A 25,356-nucleotide genomic window follows, 5' to 3' on the forward strand; every position below is an offset into this window, starting at 1 on the left:
TGATGGTTGAAAAGAAATTATCAAACATAGTAACTTTTCAATAATCCAGATATAACATATAGAAAATACAGCACACATATCATTCATCACAATTTTATTTGAAAATAGAACAAAATAGAAATGATCTTTCTCAAATTCAAATCTAAACAATCCTTTTTATCTTTTTATTTGTTTTTGATGACTCGTTATATATTTGCTTTCTTACATCTGCTTTCTATATTACAAATGTTTAAATGAATTGATGTTTAATAGTCTCATGACAACATGCTTCACTGAACACTTCCAATATCATTAGAACATGACTGGAATAAATATTTGACATCCTAGACAACAACTATAAGTCGAGGGATGCAGTTCACGAGATCATGATTTTTGACAAAACTTCCCTCAGGAACCTGTCTTGACTAAAATGAAACGTCTTTTTCTCAACAATTTCTTGCTGCCTATTGTTGATGTAGTGGCATACTCCTTGGATCAGGAACACCTGGGGCCTCTAGATTTTGCTGTAACTGCATCAACCATCTCTTTGTAGAATTGTCATCTTTGAGACAGTTAGCGAAAGTGCTGTCTTTCAACTGGTCTGGAAGGCACTGTCTCAATGCTTCCCTAGCCCTAAAATTTAAAGAGTTGCAAAATTTGAAACATGTTAAATATTAGTTTTTTTCTAGAATGTAAACACGAGAACTGATGATAGAGCCAACTAGTACTACAAGAAAACAAACTGTCTATGCATGTGTTAAGTGGATAACACTACAAATTACAAGTTTATGCATTAATATGTCTGAATATAATTTAAGAATGGAAATGGGGAAAATGTCAGAGACAACAACGAAACCAAAGTGCAGATAACAGCCTAAGGCCACCAATGGGTCTTCAAATTTGCTTATTAAACTGTGATAGGTTTCTATACACGACAAAATTATCGGAAAACTGTTAATTTTTCCACAAGTTGCACTGATTGGAAGCTTGGTTTTACTTCCAATAATTGCACTCATTTGATCAAATATCAGAATGTTCTACCACAAAGAAAGTAACATGTAGAAAAATTATATACTCCTTTAGTCAAAAGAAACTAGGTAATGGGGGTCAAGTGAAATAATCATATATTATTAACCTCAGGAGAGAGTAATAAACAATGACAATTATGACACACTACAGTTTAAAATTATTTCATGATTTTCAATTTCTCAACTGGTATAAGCTGTAATGAAACTTTAATTCAATTCAATAACTGTAACCAATACATATGAGAAAACCTCACAACACATACCTCTTCCCTATCAAATTTGATATTTAACCTGATTTTTACCTTGGATTATCTGACAATCTGAGGTAACATCTAACAACATGTTTGAGTAACCTGGCAGAGGGCTCTTTAGATAAATGTAGCACCATTTTTCCCTGTATTAAAAAGAAAACAATAATAAGTGCATTTTAAAACAACTTTCTTCCTTACTTCTATGTATTTTTATCAAAAGCTATAAAGAGAAATAATCAAAGAGCAGAATGCTCTGAGGGATACGATTGCCATTGTTTTTATTGACACATGTATACATGTAGCTAGATAATATTATTTTCATAACTAATTCAACTGCACATGTAAAATGTAATTTAGAGAGCCGTGGTGTAGTGGTTAGTGCATCGGACTACTAACACAAAGGTTCCTGGTTCGATTCCCATTCAGGAACTCAATTTTCGGCTCTCCCTTGACACCATCTGCGAGTATGGTCTTGAGGAAACGATGATAGTCCGTCGGAAGGGGACAATAAATGTCTGACCCGTGTTAAGAGAGAGCCATATCTCTTGCACGTCAAAGACACCCTTGTAGATTTCGAAAAAGAGTAGGCTAATGCCGCTACAAGGCAGCACTCGCACCCGCAAAGTGGAAAGGGATTAATATAAGTTGCAAAAGAGGGATGAAAGATACCAAAGGGACAGTCAAACTCATAAATCTAAAACAAGCTGACAACGCCATGGCTAAAAATGAAAAAGACAAACAAACAACAGCACACACGACACAACATAGAAAACTAAAGAATAAACAACACGAACCCCACCAAAAAACTAGGGGTGATCTCAGGTGCTCCAAATCCATTATAAATAAATATGTTTAAACTAAATGTAATTTACGTAATATGAACAGAGATGGGTTCGATTACTTTCAATGTAATTGATTAAATTACAATTACTTTGTCATTTGTACGATTAAATCAAATTAATGATTACACCATTTCTGAAAGTATCTGATTAAATTAATGATTACATTGGCAAAGTAATCATGATTACATCTGATTACAATGAATTTAAAAACAAAACATTTTGAATGATGTGGATGAATAAACGTTTAATATAACTATAGCATTTTTGAGAACGTATTTTATTTGGTTCAATTATAAAATGATAACTTCAAATTAAACGTCATCTATTTAAATAAACACCAAATTTCACTACATATATATATATACATTACACTTTATCACCAATGTTCTCTAAATTATTTTGAATTAAATTTAATAAAGATATATCATAATCAAGAGTTTTTTTGTTTGTCTTCTGACCTCTTTCATAATTTATATGTATTCCAAGTTGCAGTTTATGGAAGTTTAAATATAGATGAAATAAAGTTACATTTGTACCAGTTAAAACTATGTTAAATTTTAATAGAAATGTTTAATCAAATTGTAAACAATATGTATTAAAGTACTAAAAACCATTGCATTTTACACGCCCAGTCCAAATACAAAAAAAAGTTTAAACAACATATTTGTCCAACTTTTAATTTAGTTTGTGCTAATTAGATAAATTTTCATGTCTGATTTATCTTTTATCATATATATTTCCCTACAGATATACTCAATTGGTAATTGCAATAAAAACAAACCTTAATTAGTCTCCTACCTGTCAATTCAAAGTTGACAAAAATCACAAAAATTAACAAAAGATTATAATTCAGGGCTAAAGAAAAGTATTACTTGAATATATAACAGTTATAATCAAATATTAATATGAAGATCATTATAAAACGATGAATATACATGTATGTACAATATCTTTTACCAAGATAAAAGGTATATAATTGTATTATATGTCTCTGCTTAGGCTAATGATGACTTTTCAATACTGTAACAGTTTATTTTTTACTGAAGTAGACAAGCTTAAAGTAACCAAACCATTTTAGTATGTTAAAAATTTATCAAATATGAACAAAGAGGTTCATTTAATGACAAAAAACACAATTTTAGATTTTTTTCATTGTAATCAGAATATAATCAAAAAGTAATCATGATTACAGGGTATTTTAAAAAGTAATTGATTAAATTAAATTACATGTAATCAGATTTTTGGCTGATTAATGATTACACTGATTACTTGAAAAATTGTAATCAATTACAGCTGATTAACGATTACAATTACAATTACCCCAAGTCTGAATATGAATAGTTACAAAATAGCAAATCCCGGATAAAGTGTATGAACTATGTACTTAGGCCTATATATTGTGTTTTATTTTTGTACTATCAATTCCAAGTTTACTTTCCACAGCAGTCACTGAAACTCAGAGTGAGAGAAGGTATTTCACTTTGTATCTTAATTATCACCTATTTTCCTACGTTAATTCTAGGAGGAACCCCATTCCTAACTCTTTAAATGTTTAATTTACTTCGGGTCAGTTGTCATCGCTCCTTTCCGTACATATTCCTCGGTTTAAATTGTGTTCGTTTTTAATATAATACGATGTTTATCGACAGAACAAGTTAATTTTTCTCGAAGTTTATTTACATTCAGAATTGACGGAAGTTACTTCCGAAAGGGAGACAACTCGAAACGATAATATGGAAGACTCCATTTCGCCTGAAGGGGTGTAGTTATACCTTAACGATGCGGAATACATTCATTTTAATTTAAATGATGCATATGATTTAAAATTATGCAACAACAATAACCCTCAATAGCAGCATAAAAAGAAAGGATCCCATGAGTTTTAAATTATTCAATTGAGTGGGGAATCCAGAGCAACCATTCAATCTATATATAGCTAATACCCCTTAAGTCCAGAAAACTATACGCATGCGCATAATTACCTAAACAAACCCTGGAGCAAGAACGTATATTAAATTTTAATTAAACGACCTAGATGGTTCTCTCTTTCTTTATGGAAGTACAATATCAAATATCAGTTTCATAACGGTGACATATAAGAAAAACTCCACTTCAGTTCTTATATGACAGAAATAGATTTATCGGAATTCAGAGAACTCTCGCATTTTTATCAAAACTGGGGACTTCCCTGTGACGTATTTATAAAAACACTAAATATAAATACTGCTTAATTCTGATTTTCCGTGTTGTTAAAAACACGGATATAAGTAAAGGGAAATATCAAACATGAAGATTATGAAAAGAACATTATAGAAAAGTTGTTTAAGTTCAATCCCTTTGTTTGTTTTTACCTTTTAAAGCAAGACAATCATAAGAATCTGAGATGTTCCTTAATGTTTAGAATAAAACAGCTGACGTGAGGGCATTGTCCTGAGCCACTGGTATAAGTCTACAGATTGCTTGAAAGCAATCGTATCCAAAAACTTTTTACATAAAAATTTCTACTTTCAATTTTACTTTAACGGCTACCAGTATGTCACATATAAGATAGAGACAGGAATATCTCAACTTTGGTCAACACTGATGGAAACAATCAGCAAAGTAAGCACTGAAAAAATATTGTCAGACAGGGGTGATACTTATGTAAGTGGGTTTTTATACTTATTGGTACAGGTAAATTTTTATTGAGGTAGAGTTATATCCCTTTAAGGATTATGTACCCTTGTGTTGCTTCAATGCTAAACATATGGAATTTTTATAGAAAATCCACAGCCTTCATTCTTGTTCTATCATATTTGGCAATTTGATGACCGATAGATATAGGATTATTGCATGCAGTGCTAGCATTGATTTCCTTAAATCAAGTTTATTAATGTAGTTATTGGTTAGAACAAATAAAAATATGGACAAAATCAAGTACACCTTTTAGGGTGCTCTCGACTTAGTTACTCTGCACGAGGTATTTTGGAATTTACAGGTTGGTTAGAACTTTTTGTAAAAAATAAACACTAGCGCATCATAGGAAAGCAAGTGAGTAATCTATGTTTCAAATTTTATAACAAAAATCTCTTCATTAAAGGCTGTGGATTTTCTGTAAAAATCTTGGTTTATTTGCCACAAAGTACTCTTTTTCTATCAAATGCAATGCAACAGTAAATAATAATGCTTTGCATCAAGTTTCCCCCTAGTATATGTTCAAAATGGTCTGTCTCTATTATTCATTATATCTGTAGTTTTGATACAATTGATGTTTAAAAAATTCGTACAAAAATGGCTACAGAAGGGTACATAAACCTTAATAACATTAGGATTTGTTTTATTTAAGTGAAACAGTCTTATTTTCTTGTTTTCTCTTGCAACATTCCTTTAATATAGTGTGCAATTGTCTGCAATTATAAGTAATCTCTACTACATGTATTCATAAAGTATAATTTCATGGACAGTGAAAATCTCATTTGCCTGTGATCTTATTTATACTGCCCTATTACAAGCCTCTTGAGTAAATTTTGAAGGCCCTGCACTATTACTTAACATGAGTGCACAGTTTATTTTTTGTTTAGTTATTGAGATAAAAGGTTGAACTTTAATTAAAAAAGAAGCAAACCAAAAAAGTATTGTTCAGGTATGTTTTCACCTCCCAAAACTTATGTAAGTAAATTTTCAGGTAAGATTAAGGGGAGATTATTCATACCTTCAACATTGACTTATACAAGTAATAGTACATTTACTTGCATCTTTGAATAAATTAACATGAATTGTATAAGTATTTCACTGTCAGACTGTGGATTACGTCATTTTCTGTGGATTGGGAAAAAAATGACTAAATTATAAAGTCTGGAAATATTAGAAAAAAATCCATAATAGCAGGTGCTCAATGCAATCTTCCTTTGAAGTTTCAGAGATTTGAGTTAAAAACTGTAAGAGAAGCAGATTAAACAAATATAAACACAGCTACCCAATATCCCCACACTATAAGCATGAACCCTGAAATGCCATTAAAAAGTAAAATAACTCAAATACCAAAAGCCAAAGAAAAATCTGATAGTCCCTTATCAACTACTGATGCAAAGAAAACTGATTACAGTTTTACCATTCAACATATCATTTTTAAATAAATAAATTTACCAATATCATTGCAACGTGTGAGAATCTTTCGTAGGTTTGACATATGTATGAAAGACCAGTCTCATCTAATAATATCTTCTGTAAAATGAAAGTAGCAACCTAAAACAAAAACAAACAAAAATATTATACGAATCAGATTAATCGTACCAATTTTACAGCACTAGATTTTATATCAATAGACTGCAACATATTTCATTTCTAATATAGAAATATTGTCACTTGTTGTACTAAAAAGTCAGGTACATCTCTACATCTCTACATTTTATATATCATTTATGGTATGCCATGATTTACTTTTTTATATTTCTATGTGTAGTTATTTTAATTCATAAATTTTATTCCATTGCCTAAGGAAAATGACAGCAAATAAAAGATCTCAATGAACTGATATGATATTCTGTTTTGATATTGTAAAACAAAGTAATATAGTATACTCTTTAAATTAAATAAGATAGCTAGAGAAACACACTACCAATCCTAAATATACCTAGTTTGTCTAACATTTAGTGTGTTCAATACACCTAGTATGTGTGACAATTAATTAACATGTTCAACAGATCTAGATTGTCTTAAAATGATGAATAAATCAAGTTTGCCTGGACAATGTTCTAAAACCTAGATTGTCTATAATCAATGGATGTGTTCAGTATACCAATATGTTTTACATTGATAATGTGTCTGAATATTCTGATTTGCTCTAAAATAACAACAAAACTTACATAAAAGGCCATTAACTTACAGTTTTAGACAGCTCACTTCCGGATTCCATAATACGTAAACCAAGAGGTATTATTTCTGTGGTCAATAGGAAATTAATTACTTCCTGTTCATCTGTCTAAAAATAAAATAATTAGATAATTATAGAAAATCACAAAAGAAAATTTCAAAATTAGGCAGATTGAAAAATTAAGCTTAAAGAACTTGTGTTCATTTTCTTTCTGAATCATTTTGGTTTAGATCTTTCTACTGGATTTTGACTATTTTAGTAGGACCCAGTGTTTTCCCTAGGCTATTCAAGCATAGCGGTACCGCTATGCATCAATTTCAACCGCCATGCTTTCATCATTGCCGCTATGCATCCCGCTATGTGTGAAAATCGTAGCTGTGTAAAACATTTATTATCGTTATTTTGAAAATGAAGTGACAAGTAACAAATATCCACAGGTGATTTAAACTCGTCAGACTGATAATTGGATGCATCACGTAGCACTTGCCGGGATTTTACAACCTTCTTTATTAGTTCGCTATACTTCTAGACTTCAATTACATAATAGAAGTAGTCAGATAGCTAATAAATAAATAGTCAAATTAATCTGCAATGCTCAAGTACTTTCTGTGAAGAAAAAAAAATAAAAAGTTATAACCTTTTCTGTAAATTGACTTTTACCTGTGCTGTGGCTAACTTTTAAAACGGTTGACATCGTTGTTTAACAGAGATCTTTAAAATGTATAATCTTGGTCAGGTTAGTTTGTAAAACTAACGTAATTTCACCGAGAATAAACAACGTATATTTTTTTTTTGGATAATTTTTGCAGTTACTTCAACAGTTTATAGAAGGTCATAGAATGTCGATGAACTATTTTTTGATTGGTCATAACATAAAGATATTTTTAGATTAGTCGCGGTTGATTGATTTGATCAAAGAATACACATCACCAGGCCGAGTAAAAGGCGGTCTTTATATGAAAAATTTATAAGATTTGATAATTGACGGAGTAATTGTTTTTTTTAATAAACTTGTGTTGTTCTATTTTTATTTCAATGGGTCACAAGCTAATTACGCGTAGCGGCCCCATTTACCGTTTTTAAACAAGTGATCACAAGCTTAAGTGGGGCTAAATTTCTTTCACTTCGGCAAGATAGGAATTTTACAATTATGAATCGTTATAAATAAATCAAAGAGGGGTGTATTGAAATCGATAGTTTATTTTCATGAAATAAAATGTCAGCTTAGCTTCCGAATAGGTAATTGCCAAAAATGTCATCCGTCATATGTAATTAATGCAAATATACTTTTTTTTATTATTTCCTGTATTAAAAATTTCTGAAGTAATGATGACACTCAAAGTTGTATTTAACAACTTGCTGTTGATGATGAAACCATTCTATCTGCAAATTTCGAAGAACAATGATCATTTCAACAACCATGTCAAAGCTAAAAGAAACGCCGTATTACTGGTCCCTGCACTAAAATATTTTTTTCAGACTCTAGTCAAACATTTCAAGTCAGCTGGAAGTGAAATAGACGTTCTGGAAGAATCGGAAACACTGAGAACACTGTTAGTGAAAGAATGTAAAGACATGACATTTAGGAAGACAATGAACAAAGTTGCCAGTCTTGAAACTTTGTATCCTTGTCTGTCTTAAGTATGCAGCAATTGGTCTTGTTTTGCCAGTTTCAACAGCTGATTGTGAAAGATGTTTTTCATGTTTGAACAGAGTGAAAACACCCTTGAGAAACAGACTATGCCAAAAAGTGCTGAATTGTTTTATGCATATATCAATTGAAGAACCAAAGGAGGAAGCTTTTGATTTTGACAAATGTGTGGTGACCTTTGGAAAGTTAAAACAGAGGAAAATATCAACAAAATAATGTGAACCTAACATTAATTTGTAAATAACTATTGCAGACTGGATTATTTTTATTATTGTTTGTAACTTAAGGGCTTTCATTTATTCCTCTCATCTGTGATAAATACTTTAGAATTGCATGATTTGTATGAATTGCTGTAACTATATTAAAACAATTAGATTGGTATATGGCTTTTAATATATAGATTATGTAGTGTAAATAGCTCTGAAAAAAAAGAAGCGTCGCACGCCACGTTGCAAGTTAACCATGGACCCACCATGCATGAGAAATTTTCTAGGGAAGACACTGGGACCTTATAGTCTTTAGGTCCTGCATGATCTGTTTTGTGACCTGCAACTTTAATAGATATAGCATAGAATGATAAGCTTAAAATTTGTAGCAATTTTTAATTCAGATTTTTGAATCGATAAACAAAATATGTATGTGCAAGTATCCAACAATGATATATCATTACTATACCTAAAATTTAAATGGCTAGTTTTTATCATAAAAACTTATGAACATATTTTCTTTTCTCAAGAAATTCTTTAATTTGTCCAAATTTAGAAGAAATTTACTTTATTTTAATTGCTTGCTTCCAGTAAACAATTTGCCGATATGTTTTCTGTATGCAGTCAACTCAGTGTGACCTTTTTCGTAAAAATGTGGTGATCACAATACACATAGATCTGTCTTTGAAAATAAACTATAATCTTATTGTACATGTTATACACATTCTTAATACCCATGCTTCTTTGTTGATTGTTTACTATAAGGTGACATGAGGTAAACTCAACTTCATAACACGACAATTAATTGGCTGCCATATTTTCACATCATAACAGACAGAGAATATTTTTTTACAATTATACGATATGGATGCATAAAAAATAATAAAATGGTGCACAGAAGACTAAGTTTATGGTATAAACATGCATTGGTTCTAGAATAGGATAAACATTATTTTTGACCAGTCTTTCACTTAATGTAAAATTGAGAATGGAAATGGGGAAATTGTCAAAGAGACAGCAACCCGACCATAGAAAAAACAACAGCAGAAGGTCACCAACAGGTCTTCAATGTAGCGAGAAATTCCTGCACCGGGAGGCGTCCTTAAGCTGGCCCCTAAACAAATATATACTAGTTCAGTGATAATGAATGCCATAATAAGTCATAAAGTTTGGCAACATATTCAGCTATGAAATCTTATTTTAGACAGCCAGCAGTAATTGTACAAAACACAATGCAGTTAAGGTTGCTCTTTACCACCAAACTTCCTAGTCAGTAAATGTTGATGGATAAAAGTTAATTATAACAATTTTTGGTTCTTGAAGAGAATAAGGACAATATATGGATATCATAATCTTTAGGTCCACTTACTTTTACTAAAGCACCAATAACTCCAAGACTAGTAAGACGTAAATATTCAAATGGTCTTGTTTTACTGACTGTATGTAAAAATGGATACAGAAACAATGGAATGTGTGCTGAAACAGAAAAAAATATGCTTATTAAATACTCTGTATAATGCTTGAAAATAAAACACATAATAAAGAAATAAAGAAATAAAATCATTTAAATAAAGAAATTAGTAAATAAACTGACCAAATCAACTTTTGTTTTTAACAAATTGTTAACATTGTAAACCTTGTCTCCTGAAATGGCACTTCTAAGCAGATGTGATAAAAACTAGTGAAATTTTAGAAATTGTTTAAAAAAATTCATGAATGATTGAAATTTTACAGGCTTTCCATATTAAGGGTTGGTAGCTCATCCAAACAAATTGATTTTTGTTTACTTCAATTTCCAAAGTATACAATAGAATTTAAAATGCTGTCAGTGTCTTCCATTCTCTTATTATGATACATGTACTGCTTGTTTGTGTTACCTTGTAGGAATGCTGATCTAGTCTCTGGGTGAGAGGCTACACACTGTAGTAGTGCTAAAGCATTGCAAACTCTGTTCGACTGATGTGCCTGTAATTAAATGAAATTTAGATAAGAAATTATATGTGAATTTATTTGTTGGTGTATTTGCGGATTTTTCAATATATATCTTAAGTTTCTAATACACCTTATCGCTATTTGTCCGAACATTACTGGAAATCACACAGGTTCCCGTTAAATTTCGACGTCATAAAGAAAAATATCTGACGCCACAATTGAAAAGTGATTGTTCTGTGTGTCAAAAGTTCTATCAGCCGGGTCAGCCGGGATTAGCGATAAGGTGTATTTGACCCATAGTTTCTAGAATCCTTCAAATGGTTATTTTTCCTGTTTTCTTGTATACTTTTATTGTTAATAATTGTTTTTTTTTTGTTAACATCCCAAAGTTTGTAGTAAGTGGCTAAGTATATATCATTTTCCTGTATTTTAAATTATTGCTATTTCAATAAAATAATCCTAAATGCATAACTAGCTCTTGTGGAACTAGTTTTAACTGGTAGTAAACAACCTGTTTAATTCAATTACCCCAAAAATATGCAAAATCACTCACTGTTTCAATTAGGATTGATGAACAATTGTATTTTTATGGATATTTGATTGTGGTTTTTCAAAAGTTTGGGTTCCAACCTTTTAAAAAAATTAAAACCTTGATGAACATTTAAATTTGTGGTCAGCCTATACAAGTAAAATAGTATTCCTCCAATATTGAATAACCAGATGCTCCACAGGGCGCAGCTTTATACGACCGCAGAGGACGAACCCTGAACAATTGGGGCAAGTATGGACACAACATTTAAGCTTGATACAGCTCTGAATTTGGATTGTGATTAAATAGTTGACACAACATAGGTTTCTGACATTTGAATGAATGTGGTCTAATGAACCTAAAAAAATTTTTTTTTGCCTTCGAGCAATTCACTATGCTGTTGAATATTAATTAATCCTCTCAAAAAAATGTTTGAAGAAATTTTCTTTTTATTTATGAAATCTGAAAGGAGAAATATTGACCCCCCCCCCCCAATTTTTTTTCTCACATTCCCCTTTCCCTTATTCCAAAACTGATCTCAATTCAAATTTCTAATGGAGTTTGCAACAATAACTACTCATTTAAATACATCATAAAATATTAAAATGTAAAAAAAGTGCTTGTGATCACGGAATGGTAAAGATTGTTTTAATTTATTAGTTGGTAGTAAAAGTAAATATACATTGTATATTGTATAAAACAATGGTTTAAGTTGATTCAATTACTATTCTGGACAAAGAAAGATAACTCCAATTTTTTAAAGAATATTTCATAAAAACTGTGCAATTGAAAATTTCTTGCTATTGCACAATATTGTGCAATTAGATATTACTTGCTATTGTGCAATACTGTGCAATTGAAGATTCCTTGCTATTGCACAATACTGTGCAATTGAAGATTTCTTGCTATTGCGCAATACTGTGCAATTGAAAATTTCATGCTATTGTACAATACTGTGCAATTGAAGATTTCTTGCTATTGCGCAACACTGTGCAATTGAAAATTTCTTGCTAATGCACAATACTTAATATAATAATGTTGGACCCTGATTTGGACCAACTTGAAAACTGGGCCCATAATCAAAAATCTTAAGTACATGTTTAGATTCAGCATATCAAAGAACACCAAGACTTCAATTTTTGTTAAAATCAAGCTAAGTTTAATTTTGGACCCTTTGGACGTTAATGCAGACCAATTTGAAAACAGGACCAAAAATTAAGAATCTGAATACACGGTTAGATTTGGCATATCAAAGAACCCCAATAATTCATTTTTTGATGAAATCAAACAAAGTTTAATTTTGGACCCTTTTGGTCCCTTATTCGTTGGGACCAAAACTCCCAAAATCAATCCAAACTTTCCTTTTGTGGTCATAGACCCTGTGTTAAAATTTCATAGATTACTATAAACTAATACTAAAGTTATTGTGCAAAAACCAAGAAAAATGCTTATTTGGGACCTGTTTTTTGCCCCTAATTCCTACACTGTTGGGACTAAAACTCCCAAAATCAATCCCAACCTTCCTTTTGTGGTCATAAACCTTGTGTTTAAATTTCATTGATTTCTATTTACTTATACTAAAGTTATTGTTCGAAAACCAAGAATAATGCTTATTTGGGCCCTTTTTTGGCCCCTTATTCCTAAACTGTTGGGACTAAAACTCCCAAAATCAATCCCAGCCTTCCTTTTGTGGTCATAAACCTTGTGTCAAAATTTCATAGATTTCTATTTACTTAAACTTAAGTTATAGTGCGAAAACCAAGAAAATGCTTATTTGGGCCCTTTTTGGCCCCTAATTCCTAAAATGTTGAGACCAGGGCACCCAAAATCAATCCCAACCTTCCTTTCGTGGTCATTAACCTTATGTTAAAATTTCATAGATTTCTGATTACTTAAACTTAAGTTATTGAGCGAAAACCAAGAAAAATGCTTATTTGGGCACTTTTGGGCGCTAAATCCTAAACTTTTGGGACCAAAACTCCCAAAATCAATCCCAATCTTTCTTTTATGGTCATAAACCTTGTGTTTAAATTTCATAGATTTCTATTAACTTATACTAAAGTTAAAGAGCGAAAACCAAATGTCTTTGGACGACGACGACGTCAACGTCATAACAATATACAACCAAAACAATTTCAATTTTTGCGGTCGTATAAAAATTTATCTGCAGTAATTATAAGCTACATATATTTACTGTTAAGTGTGGTGGATTTATTGTTGGATAGATGTTCACAATTTCTTGAAGTAGTGCTGCCACTGTTCCAAACGAATGCCACAACATAGGTGCCAGATCTGGTACAACTTCCCTCTTTTTACTGGAAAAAATATAAAATGTTAGATAAAAGGGTACAATGTAACAGTAAAGCTGAACAATAAACACAAATTTTAGGATTAAGAATTGAAAGATGCATGTTGTATGGTTATGATGTGCAGGTGGAATTTGCAATTCTAAATCAGTTTCATACTTTTGACCTCCACAAATCTGTATTCAACCATTTAGAAAAATTGATACAAAATTTTTGTTGTTTATACTGCAAATCATCAATTATGTTTTTTTCTGGACACTTCTGCTCAGGGGGTGTTGGAATTAAAATGTATGTCAAATGTCAATTAATGAGAAATATTGGTTATTCTATTATGAAATATCTGAAACAATTTATCAGTCTATTTACTATTCCTTACAATAAAATGCAGGAATGAAAGATTTTAGATAATCATGATAATGACAAGCACAGTTCATCCATCATTAATTTTTCATCTATGGAGATCCCTACGAGGGGGGGTGGGGGGGGGGGGGAAATTAAAACAAAAATAAAGCATATCTACAATGTATGGTAAAATCTCCAATATATCAGGAGTATTACATTACTATAGGTTATACTTTTTTTTTAAACATTAATACTGGAAGATGACATTTGAAGAAATGACAGTTGAATTCATTGTAATTTCAGTCTTTTTTAACCCTTTCCTCCATAATGACACCTTTTGACGCCACCCCCTTTACTTCATGACGCCTTTTGACGCCTGTGTAGTACCTCAGTTGAAACACTTTGACTACAAAGTGTCTGCATCAGACTTAATAAAATTTGTGTCGAATATTAAAAGGATATTCTTATGAATATCTGACTAAAATTTATTTGATGGAATATTTGTTTTTCGCAATGCATTAATCCTCAAAGCATTTTTTCAACATTTTGTTGAAAAATCCTATGCGAATCAAGTATGCAAAACAAAAATTTCAATGGAGGAAAGGGTTAAGTCAATAATGATTGTATTATACTTTTCAGACACACCTCAGTTCTTGCAGAGCATTTTCTCTGGTATCTGGACTAGTTAATTGTATAATCCACTGATAAATCTTGTCTCTGTCTACTGGGGGTATGGTGGTTGGTATGGTGACAGGTCCCGTCGAAGTCATCATTCTGGCCTACAACAGAACAGATATAATTTAGCTCTAATTACTATGAAAAAAAAGATACTTAGTGGAGTTCAGACTTGGGGTAATTGTAATTGTAATTGTTAATCAGCTGTAATTGATTACAATTTATCAAGTAATCAGTGTAATCATTAATCAGCCAAAAATCTGATTACATGTAATTTAATTTAATCAATTACTTTTCAAAATACCCTGTAATCATGATTACTTTTTGATTACATTCTGATTCCAATGAAAATAAATCTAAAAATGTGTTTTTGGTCATTGAATGAAACTCTTTGTTATTCATATTTGATAAATTTTAAACATACTAAAATGGTTTGGATCCTTTAACCAGGTCTTCTTCAGTAAACAATAAACTGTTACAGTATTGAAAAGTCATCATTAGCTTAAGAAGAGACATATAATACAATTTTATATACCTTTTATCTTGGTAAAAGATATTGTACATACATGTATATTCATTGTTTTATAATGATCTTCATATTAATATTTGATAATAACTGTTATATATTCAAGTAATAATTTTCATTAACCCTGAAATATAATCTTATGTTAATTTTTGTGATTTTTGTCAACTTTGAATTGGCAGGTAGGAGACTAATTACAGGTTTTTATTGCAATTACCAATTGAGTATAGCTGTAGGGAAATATATATGATAAAAGATAAATTAGACATGAAAATTTATCTAATTAGCACAAACTAAATTTAAAGTTGGACAAATATGTTGTTTAAATTTTTTTTGTATTTGGACTGGACATGTAAAATGCAATCATTTTTAGCACTGACATATTGTTTACAAATTGATTAAACATTTCTATTAAAATTTAACATAGTTTTAACTGGTAACTTTATTTCATCCATATTTCAACTTCCATAAACTGCAACTTGGAATACATATAAATTATGAAAGAGGTCAGAAGACGAACAAAAAAACTCTTGATTATGATATGTCTTTATTAAATTTAATTCAAAATAATTCAGAGATCATTGGTGAAAAAGTGTAATGTATATATATATATATATTGAAATTTGGTGTTTATTTAAATAAATGAAGTTTAATTTGAAGTTATCATTTTATAATTGAACCAAATGAAATACTTTCTCAAAAATGCTATAGTTATATATATTGAACGTTTATTCATTCACATCATTCAAAATGTTTTGTTTATAAATTCATTGTAATCAGATGTAATCATGATTACTTTGCCAATGTAATCATTAATTTAATCAGACACTTTCAGAAATGATGTAATCATTAATTTAATTTAATCGTACAAATGACAAAGTAATTGTAATTTAATCAATTACATTGAAAGTAATCGGACCCATCTCTGGTGGAGTTTTAGCAAAAATGCCCCTGGCATTATTATAAAGGACATAATATATTGGCAATAATTTGAAGGATGCCATGAGTTAGAATGTCCTTTTGGTATCTTTCTCTTATCTAAGTAAGTAAAACTTTATTTGAATTCGGCATATTGACAAACAGTACAAACATAAACTCTAATGTGCTTTTCATCGAATATAAAGATCATTTGATGTAGATTGTGATCAATTGTAATGTTAGTAATCATTGATGTATTTTGGTACAGTTTTCCTTTGCATACACCAATAAATATAGCCAAGTTAAAGTCGACTGAAACCAATATATTAAATGTTAAAGTATTTTAGTTCTATTTGGTGATGATATGTTTACATACGTGTTAATTTTCTAAAGATGTTCCTTCATCAGAGGGAGGCTAATAACAGGTACAAACAATGATCTTTTTGGACCCGTCATATATCTTTTTGGACCCGTCATATATTTTTTTTGGACCATACAACAAGAGGTAGGAAATTGGGTACCCCCAATGATGAATGACAGTAAATTATTTGTTTAAAAAATAACGTAAGCGATAAACCTTTCTGGGGCGGATCCAGGATTTTTGAAAGAGGGGGCGTAGTTTTAAAAGATCGCTGAGCGGAGCGAGGCAAAACATATTTCAGGCCCTTTTTAGGACTAAAAACATAAAATAAGTGAAATATGCACTTTTTAAACGGTTCCTGGCGTGGGGCATGCATATTTTGTAGTTGCTGTTAAGGTGTAAGGGTTGGAGATTTTCGATGCTGTATTCTCCCTATTAAGTGTCTATCATAAAATGATAATATGGATCCAAAGCTATGTACTGATACATTTAATGTGGGATTTGTCAGTAAAACATAGACATGGAAAATTCTCGCACGTATGTTGTAAGTTAGAATAACCTCACAGATTTCTTGTTGTAAACAAGATATACGCTGGCTATTTGATTGAATTTGAAATACGACCGACACGAGTTAAAAAAACAAACAAGCAATTTTTATCCAAATGTTTGGTTGATATGTTTCACCAACAACATTAAGGGAAGTAAAGGGTTCCAAATCAATCAAAGGCTAAGAATGAGTCTGAAATGACAATGAATTTATGAATGACGGCCGACAAATGGAGACATAAAGGCCACACCCAGCAGGCAGGTTGAAGTCTGGTCTTGAAAAAAAGTATTCCATATATATCAGTTCGGCGAAACAGACATTCCGGTCAGACATGAAAACCCCTGCCACAAAAAAATAAACCCGCTTTTATTCATCATGTTCATTTAATGCTAAATAATTCTGTTGGGAATTTTCGTTTCTTATAGCAAAAAAGTGGACAAGATTTTTGTTTCACGTCCAGAATTTTTGTTTAAGGCAAAAATCAGTCATTTTTTTTTTCTCTCTCAAATATCTAAGACTGTCTCCTCAATTCAAATGGTTCGTACTTACGACTTTAAATCTATACAGAGCTTATACTGACTGGGGATCATTATTCAGCTATATTATTTTAAAATAGGCTGAGGCGTTTGGGGTTAAACATGTTTCCGTAGTTAGATAATATTGCTGTGCAATTTTTTTTCCATAAAATTGTAATAGTCTATAGAGCATTACTTTCTGTTTGGTGGAATAGTGAAATAGAAGTCAATCATGTCAATATGTTCTTTCTAAATCCTGTGTCGCTTTGAAGGTGTCATGATTGTCATCCTCAGCCTACACAAAGTGTTACTGTAATTTGAATTTCAAAATGACTGAGAAACGTTTTATTCGACGCACTGCAGGTCAACTCTACTATAGCAAATCACATGACTTTGATAATCAGTAAATTCCAGCGAAAAATATCTTTTATAAGTCAAGAATTGTCACATAATAATTAAATAGTAGTACACGGGAAATGGCAAAGTTCACGAAGTCTAGTCTGATTAATCATTTTATAATAGCGGCGGCAATAAATTAATAATGCCTTCAAATGGGTATTCCATTCCTTAGTACCCCAAACAAGTTCACATTTTGTTTGGAACTTGCTAATTTCAGAGCTTATATGGGGACGAAGTCCCCAATAACAGTAGAAAATTCATAAAAAAAAAAAAAAAAATTGGGAAAATTTTCATTGTACTAATGAACTCAAAATCGTTCAATATTTTTTTCGTTTTTGAATTTCCAGATCTGTGCAGAAATCTACTTCCGTTTCTGGTCTTGTTTGCATGAAACTTTGAATAAAATGTATATTGATCAGTCTAAGAAAGGAACTCAATACTAAATCATTTTTAACCAGATGCTCCGCAGGGCGTAGCTTTATACGACCGCAGAGGTTGAACCCTGAACGGTTGGGGCAAGTATGGACACAACATTCAAGCTGGATTCAGCTCTAAATTTGGATTGTGATTAAATAGTTGACACAGCATAGGTTTCTGACACAGAATGAATGTGTTCTAATGAACTTAAAATTTTTGTTTTCTCTTAGAGCAATTCACTATGCTGTTGAATATTAATCCTCTCAAAAAAATGTTTGAAGAAATTTTCTTTTTATTTATGAAATTTCAAATGAGAAAAATTGAACCCAATTTTTTAATCACATCCCCCTTTCCCTTATTCCAAAACTAATCTCAATTAAAATATTCTAATGGAGTTGGCAACAATAACTACTCATTTAAATACATCATAAAATATTAAAGGAGATGTGACATGATTTTTTTTTTTTTTTTTTTTTTTTAAATAAATATTTATTTATACATAATTACCCCCAAAAAACATCGATAACAATATAATTATCGTTTAAATGGATAAAAAATAAATTTAAATGTATCGATCTGTCGACATACTAATTATGCATATTTCAATCCCGGAAGTCACTCAGAACGAGGCTGTGACGTCAGTGGTTACATCAATAATATTTGACTGACGGGTGTAAAGGCATAATAAGCGCAATTTCATATTCGAATATCTTCCAACAAAACCCATGACAGTGATTAAAAATGGTTCTGTGTTCTGCCAGTAGATGCAACAATAGGCATAAGGACAATTTGATAAAAAAAAAATCCGTTTTCTGAGTAACCCGCAGAAAAGTCCCAGGAAGAGATAGGACTTCCTACCAAGCACTAGTCATATAGACTTTGTTACGCCCAATTTACAAATGCATGTTACGATCGTGAGCCAGAAGTTATGAAGAATCTCGAGGGATGTCCTACCATGAAGCCAAAACTTCTTCCAAATGCGGTACCTGACATTCCATTGACACAACAAACAACAGCTGAGCACCACCTAAGCGGGGAGCTTCAATCGTAACTACTCGGCCATTCTCGCTACGCAGTACAATAGTTATTTCTTCGTGCAAGCAGAAAGACCGAGTTGTTCTGATTGCGGGGAGCTTGTGAGAAGCGGATAATGGCTGAGGGAGAAAAAAAAAATTTCTTCGCAAATATTTTTTGCGTCCCTTATTAATAATTTTTTTAATAGTTTTTTAGTCATATTTGTGTATAATTTTATAGCCAAATATATCTCAATGTTTAAAATTTGGTATTGTGTACCTGTGTGTACCTCACTACCTGTTCACGTGTGCAGGTGTGTACACTGAAATTAGACATAATAAATTAAAAGTCATCAACATCGATCAGAAGTTACAGGTATGCGGCACACTTTCTCTGTAGTGCTGGGTTACCTTTGAAGTTGAAAGCTACAGGTGTCATGCCCCCGGGTGGTGATATATATATGACATCAGCAATACGCACTATTGCGTAACATGCGTCGAATCTGTGTACATCCATGATCACCTGCTGGTCGGCACAGGTGAGGTTGGAAAATATACTAGAGCAATGGTTACAGATATAAGTTACGTAATGCATATCTGTTTAACCTGTTTGAATAAACAATAGGCAATACCTTACTGACGGATATGGGGGTTTACAGAATAGAGAAAAGAGGACTGACAGTGCAGCTTAAAAAAGGGGGCGGATACAAAATAATGTGTTTGTGAATTTACTTAGTAAAGAATGGAGTATCTATAATAATATTAGATAAGCAAAATAAATAGAGAATTAAGAAGAAATGCTTCTAAAGTAAAAAATTAATAATAATAAAAAAAAAAAGCCTGTCAGTCCCCATAACTAATACATAACCTGTAGTGGGTACATAAATTTCCTTCTGAGTTTTCTAATAAAAATTAGGCAGGTATGAAAGGTGTATTGCAATAAGTTATTAGTACTTACCTATTCTATTTATTTATTAAAAATCATTTTATTTCTTAATAAAAAATAAATTGTGAAGAGATATCAAGTGATGCTTTTAAAATGACAGACCATTGATGCAAGGTTGTCGTGGTGAAAAATTATATGCAAAAGGTGACTTGAATGAGAAACAAATATTTTGGCTAGTAATTGTATGCAAGTCTTTATATTGCATAAGACATGGAGATGAATAACATAGTTTCAACTTAAATAATGCAGATAAATCCAATTGATACAGACCTGGGAGTAGTAGATAATGTATAGCATAGACTGAGTTAGTTAAAACATATTTTACTTGCTGAATTAAAGCAAAAAGGATTAGACACAAGTAAATCATACTTATGAAGTTTTCTCCATAATACAATATAAAATTACAATAATAGTATAATATAATGGACATGCATATAAGGAAAACAGTTTATAGAATAATACTAGCTTTCATATGTAAAAAAAGAGAAAAAGAAAGTTTGAAAAGTCATATGATTCTGTGACGGTGACGTGTGTACTGATGATGACAATGATGTTCCGTGCCAGTAACAAAAACCTTTATCAAGGCATAAAAAATGTGTTTGACCATTTTATGAAATTTTGAACATGTTTGAAAATTTGAATATTTTGTTCATTCGAAAGTTCCATGTGTCCGCAAATTAATAGTTTTGTATCTAAAACAATGTTTTCGGATAGCCAGTTGAGATTATTGAATAAGGTTTTTCTACATAGTGTGTATTTTGGACAAACAAAGAAGTAATGGTAGACACCATCAATATCTGACTCACAGTGACAAGAAGGATCATTTATAAATTTATAATATTAGCTCTAAATAGATCATTGTTTAAGAATGAAGGGGAACATCTCAATTGCGTTATATGATATTCAATTTCCTTGGACCGTACAAATGAAACGTTTCAATTTTACATATTGGCCTAATTTTAATTCTTTCTGTTATGCATTACTACTCTCTGTTTTCTGTCGTGTAGATAATCCTGAAACCACTTCAATAAGTTTCCGTCAATACCATAAGCTTTCATTTTACATATGAGGCCCCTATGCCAAACTTTGTCGAAGTTGAAGAGAAGTCACAAAATACAAAACAATTTATAGACTGAGGATATACCACACGGAAATAATATCACAAAAAATAAGCCAGTACTCATAGAACATTTTCAATGGGATTATTATGGAGGAGAAAAAGACAAATGAATATATATTACTGTTTTAAATCTTTAAATCTTACTTATAATACCCCCCCCCCCCCCCCCCCCCCCCCCTGTTATGTCATACTTATTACACATTTATTTGGGGCAGCTTTAGTAATTCAAATTTTACTAAATTTTACACCCAACACTCTTATTAAGGTGATAGGTAATTTATGACGATTGTTGAGAATTGTTTTTAAAGTATAAGAGAGTGATCTTGAAATATTTTATTTTATTACATTTATTCATTTTCGAGTTTAGGAAATTTTTCATGAAGCTTGATAAATGAAAAAAAATTAAATTTAAATAATGCAAAGGATATAATTCATGCCACAATGAAGCCATTTATAGATACCAAGCCACTTTGACATGTTGCTTTTATAACAATTATTTGATCATTGTTGATATCTATTTTGAATAAATTATAGTAACAAAGTTACTTAATATATAATAGATCAAGAATTTTGTATTTTTTAAAATTATTTTTTCTTGTTATATGAAAAATAATTTCGAAAATAAATTGTGACTTTTTGTCCTGTGAATTTTTGTCCGTGACTTTTTGGCTGTGACTTTTTGTCCTACATTATTTATGACCTGTCTTTTTGTATTATTAAATGTAATTCAATTACCTGTTAACACGTAAACATTTCTAAGAAATATCTCTTTATTTTTGGTGAAATTAATTATTGATCTTTCAAGCAATGCCGATATATGCTTGAAAGATCGTCAATGTCGGATGACGAATTTATATCTTCTACTTGATTATTTTCAACAAGTAACGGCTCAAACTGATACGGTTGAATATCTAAAGTTTAATAATTGCCTTGAAAACTGCTGTCAACACCGTCCATTGTTTAATTATACAGGAATATGATCGACTTCGTCCTTTTTGAGACATTTTCTCAGATTGTATCCACTGACGCCATCACGATCACGTGACCGGTATCTCATTAAAAATCAAAGATTACGACAAGCGCTGGATTCTTTGACCATTAAAAGGCCGTTAAATGAAGTTTTGACAAGAAAAAATTATTACAATATGTTATTTGACCAATATTTATTAATTAATTAAAAAAAAAAAAAAAAAAAAAAATTGTGTCACGTCTCCTTTAAGATGTAAAAAAACTGCTTGTTATCACTGAATGGTAAAGATTATTTAAATTTATCAGTTGGTAGTAAAAAGTGTATATATAACAAAGATTTAAATTGATTCTGGACAAAGAAAGATAACTCCAATTAAAAAAAATTCTTGCTAATATTGTGCAATAGGATATTTCTTGCTTACTATTCTGGACAAAGAAAGATAACTCTAATTTAAAAAAATTTTGCTATTTCACAATATTGTGCAATTAGATATTTCTTGCCATTGCACAATACTGTGCAATTGAAAAGACTTGCTATTGCACAATACTTAATATAATAATTTTAGATCCTGATTTGGACCAACTTGAAAACTGGGCCCATAATCAAAAATCTAAGTACATGTTTAGATTCAGCATATCAAAGAGGCCCAAGAATTCAATTTTTGTTAAAATCAAACTTAGTTTAATTTTGGACTTTAATGTAGAATTTGAAATTTGAAAACAGGACCAAAAATGAAGAATCTACATACACAGTTAGATTTGGCATCTCAAAGAACCCCAAGGATTCAATTTTTGATGAAATCAAACAAAGTTTAATTTTGGACCCTTTGGACCTTAATGTAGACCAATTTGAAAACGGGACCAAAAAACTTCAATAATCAAGAATCTAAGTACTTTTTTAGATTCAACATATCAAAGAACCCAACCGATTCATTTTTTGTCAAAATCAAACTAAGTTTAATTTTGGACCCTTTGGACCTTAATGTAGACCAATTTGAAAACGGGACCAAAAGTTGACAATCTACATATACAGTTAGATTCGGCACATCAAAGAACCCCAATTATTCAATTTTGATGAAATCAAACAAAGTTTAATTTTGGACCCTTTGGGCCCCTTTTTCCTAAACTGTTGGGACCAAAACTCCCAAAATCAATACCAACCTTCCTTTTATGGTCATAAGCCTTGTGTTTAAATTTCATAGATTTGTATTTACTTATACTAACGTTATGGTGCGAAAACCAAGAAAAATGCTTATTTGGGTCCCTTTTTGGCCCCTAATTCCTAAACTGTTGGGTCCTAAACTCCCAAAATCAATACCAACCTTCCTTTTGTGGTCATAAACATTGTGTTTAAATTTCATAGATTTCAATTTACTTAAACTAAAGTTATTGTGCGAAAACCAAGAAAAATGCTTATTTGGGCCCTTTATTGGCCCCTTATTCCTAAACTGTTGAAACCAAAACTCCCAAAATCAATCCCAATCTTTCTTTTGTGGTCATAAACCTTGTGTCAAAATTTCATAGATTTCTATTAACTTAAACTAAAGTTATGGTGCGAAAACCAAGAAAATGCTTATTTGGGCCCTTTTTGGCCCCTAATTCCTAAAATGTTGGGACCAAAACTCCCAAAATCAATACCAACCTCCCTTTTATGGTCATAAAGCTTGTGTTAAAATTTAATAGATTTCTATTCACTTTTACTAAAGTTAGAGTGCGAAAACTAAAAGTATTTAGACGACGACGACGACGCCAACGTGATAGCAATATACGACGAAAATTTTTTTCAAAATTTGCGGTCGTATAAAAATTGTTTGTTATAAAAAACGTTACCTGACGACAGCGTTGCTTTGTTTACATTGAATATGATGTCATGACTTAAATAACGTCACGACTAAAATCCCTAACAACAGAACCAAAATCGGAAACGTTACGTTCTTTGTTTACATTGAATATGACGTCATAACGTCACAACTAAATCCCTAACAACAGAACCAAAATCAGAAACGTTACAGTATTTCCGTTTCTCTTTTTAACATGTTTGATTTATAATACAGTTTGATCATACAGACTTCGTCCCCATTCACAGGTTATGCCTGCCTCATATTAAACACTCTTGCTATTGTTTGAAATACCCCTTAATGACTTTTGTATTACTATGTATATAGTTGGGTGTCCTGTCTTTTCTGTAAACTTTATAAAGGTTTGGTTGAATAATTAAATGATTTTTGTATTTTCAAAGTGTAAAGGTCTAATTATTTCATGTTTATGGCGTCAATACTTGTCGAAGAATAGACAATCACGGTTTTATTATATTTCTTCGTGTTCAAAGCAAATCATTACCTGCTGTTGTGCCATATTCATTGCAAATATTTTGCTAGAACTCAGTTATTGTTTGGCACCGACCCCCTTAAACCGGAAGTGACATTTTCAGCCTGAAGTGAATTTTTGAATTAAAATATTTGATCAGAATCATATAAGACTATACGAACAAATTTATCCCTTTCAGAAAAAAATATCCTGGTCAAAAATCAAGAGAAACGTGAAGAAATAGACGAAACGTCAAAAAAGTCTTTGTCCGAAAAGTGCTTGATAATTTTTTTTCTGATCAATCAAACACGCAAATGACGTAGACGTTTGTTTTGATCAGACGAAATGATTTGAGATGTTGACATAATATCTACATATATATTTCTTTTTTCTGCAAGAATGAGAGTATGAATAATCTTTTACTTTGAAAAGAAACAACATCTGATTACATCACTTATTTATACTTGAATCTGAATGACTTTTATAGGTTAACTTGGAATCCTTTAACAGGTTGTTGAAGATCATTAAAATAATATCCCCATTTATGAATCACAATTATAGCTGCTCTTATCAATTTACCATAGAATCGTTTTTGTCTCAGATATATATGAAAATTGACTACTAAGTGCTCTTTATTGTGTACTGTAAACATCCAGTTCCTACTGAATTATGAATAAACAAACAACAGCTGTGACTCACATATCCACAAAAAAATGTACAGTGTAGTC

At 31.1% G+C, this 25,356-nt stretch overlaps 2 protein-coding genes across 3 annotated transcripts in view; one reads left to right on the forward strand and one right to left on the reverse strand.

Moving 5' to 3' along the window:
* Window positions 1-77: 77 nt before the first annotated feature.
* On the reverse strand, window positions 78-24,906 carry LOC143062962 (CCR4-NOT transcription complex subunit 9-like). Its single transcript, XM_076234831.1, has 9 exons — window positions 24,662-24,906; window positions 14,564-14,697; window positions 13,465-13,585; window positions 10,687-10,774; window positions 10,179-10,285; window positions 6,965-7,060; window positions 6,226-6,324; window positions 1,310-1,401; window positions 78-612 (listed from the first exon to the last, which is right to left on the reverse strand). Exons 1-9 carry the CDS (start codon window positions 24,680-24,682, stop codon window positions 444-446), a joined length of 927 nt encoding a protein of 308 aa, XP_076090946.1. The 5' UTR covers window positions 24,683-24,906; the 3' UTR covers window positions 78-443.
* Window positions 24,907-24,931: 25 nt separating this feature from the next.
* The window catches only part of LOC143062961 (autophagy-related protein 9A-like), a 36,456-nt gene continuing 36,031 nt past the window's right edge, over window positions 24,932-25,356 (forward strand). For both annotated transcript variants that reach the window (XM_076234829.1, XM_076234830.1), the window contains exon 1: window positions 24,932-25,033. The gene's annotated coding sequence lies outside the window, so the exon portion shown is untranslated. The remainder of the gene's footprint in view (window positions 25,034-25,356) is intronic.

Source organism: Mytilus galloprovincialis, chromosome 2 (genome assembly GCF_965363235.1).
Source record: "Mytilus galloprovincialis chromosome 2, xbMytGall1.hap1.1, whole genome shotgun sequence".
Taxonomy (NCBI): domain Eukaryota; kingdom Metazoa; phylum Mollusca; class Bivalvia; order Mytilida; family Mytilidae; genus Mytilus; species Mytilus galloprovincialis.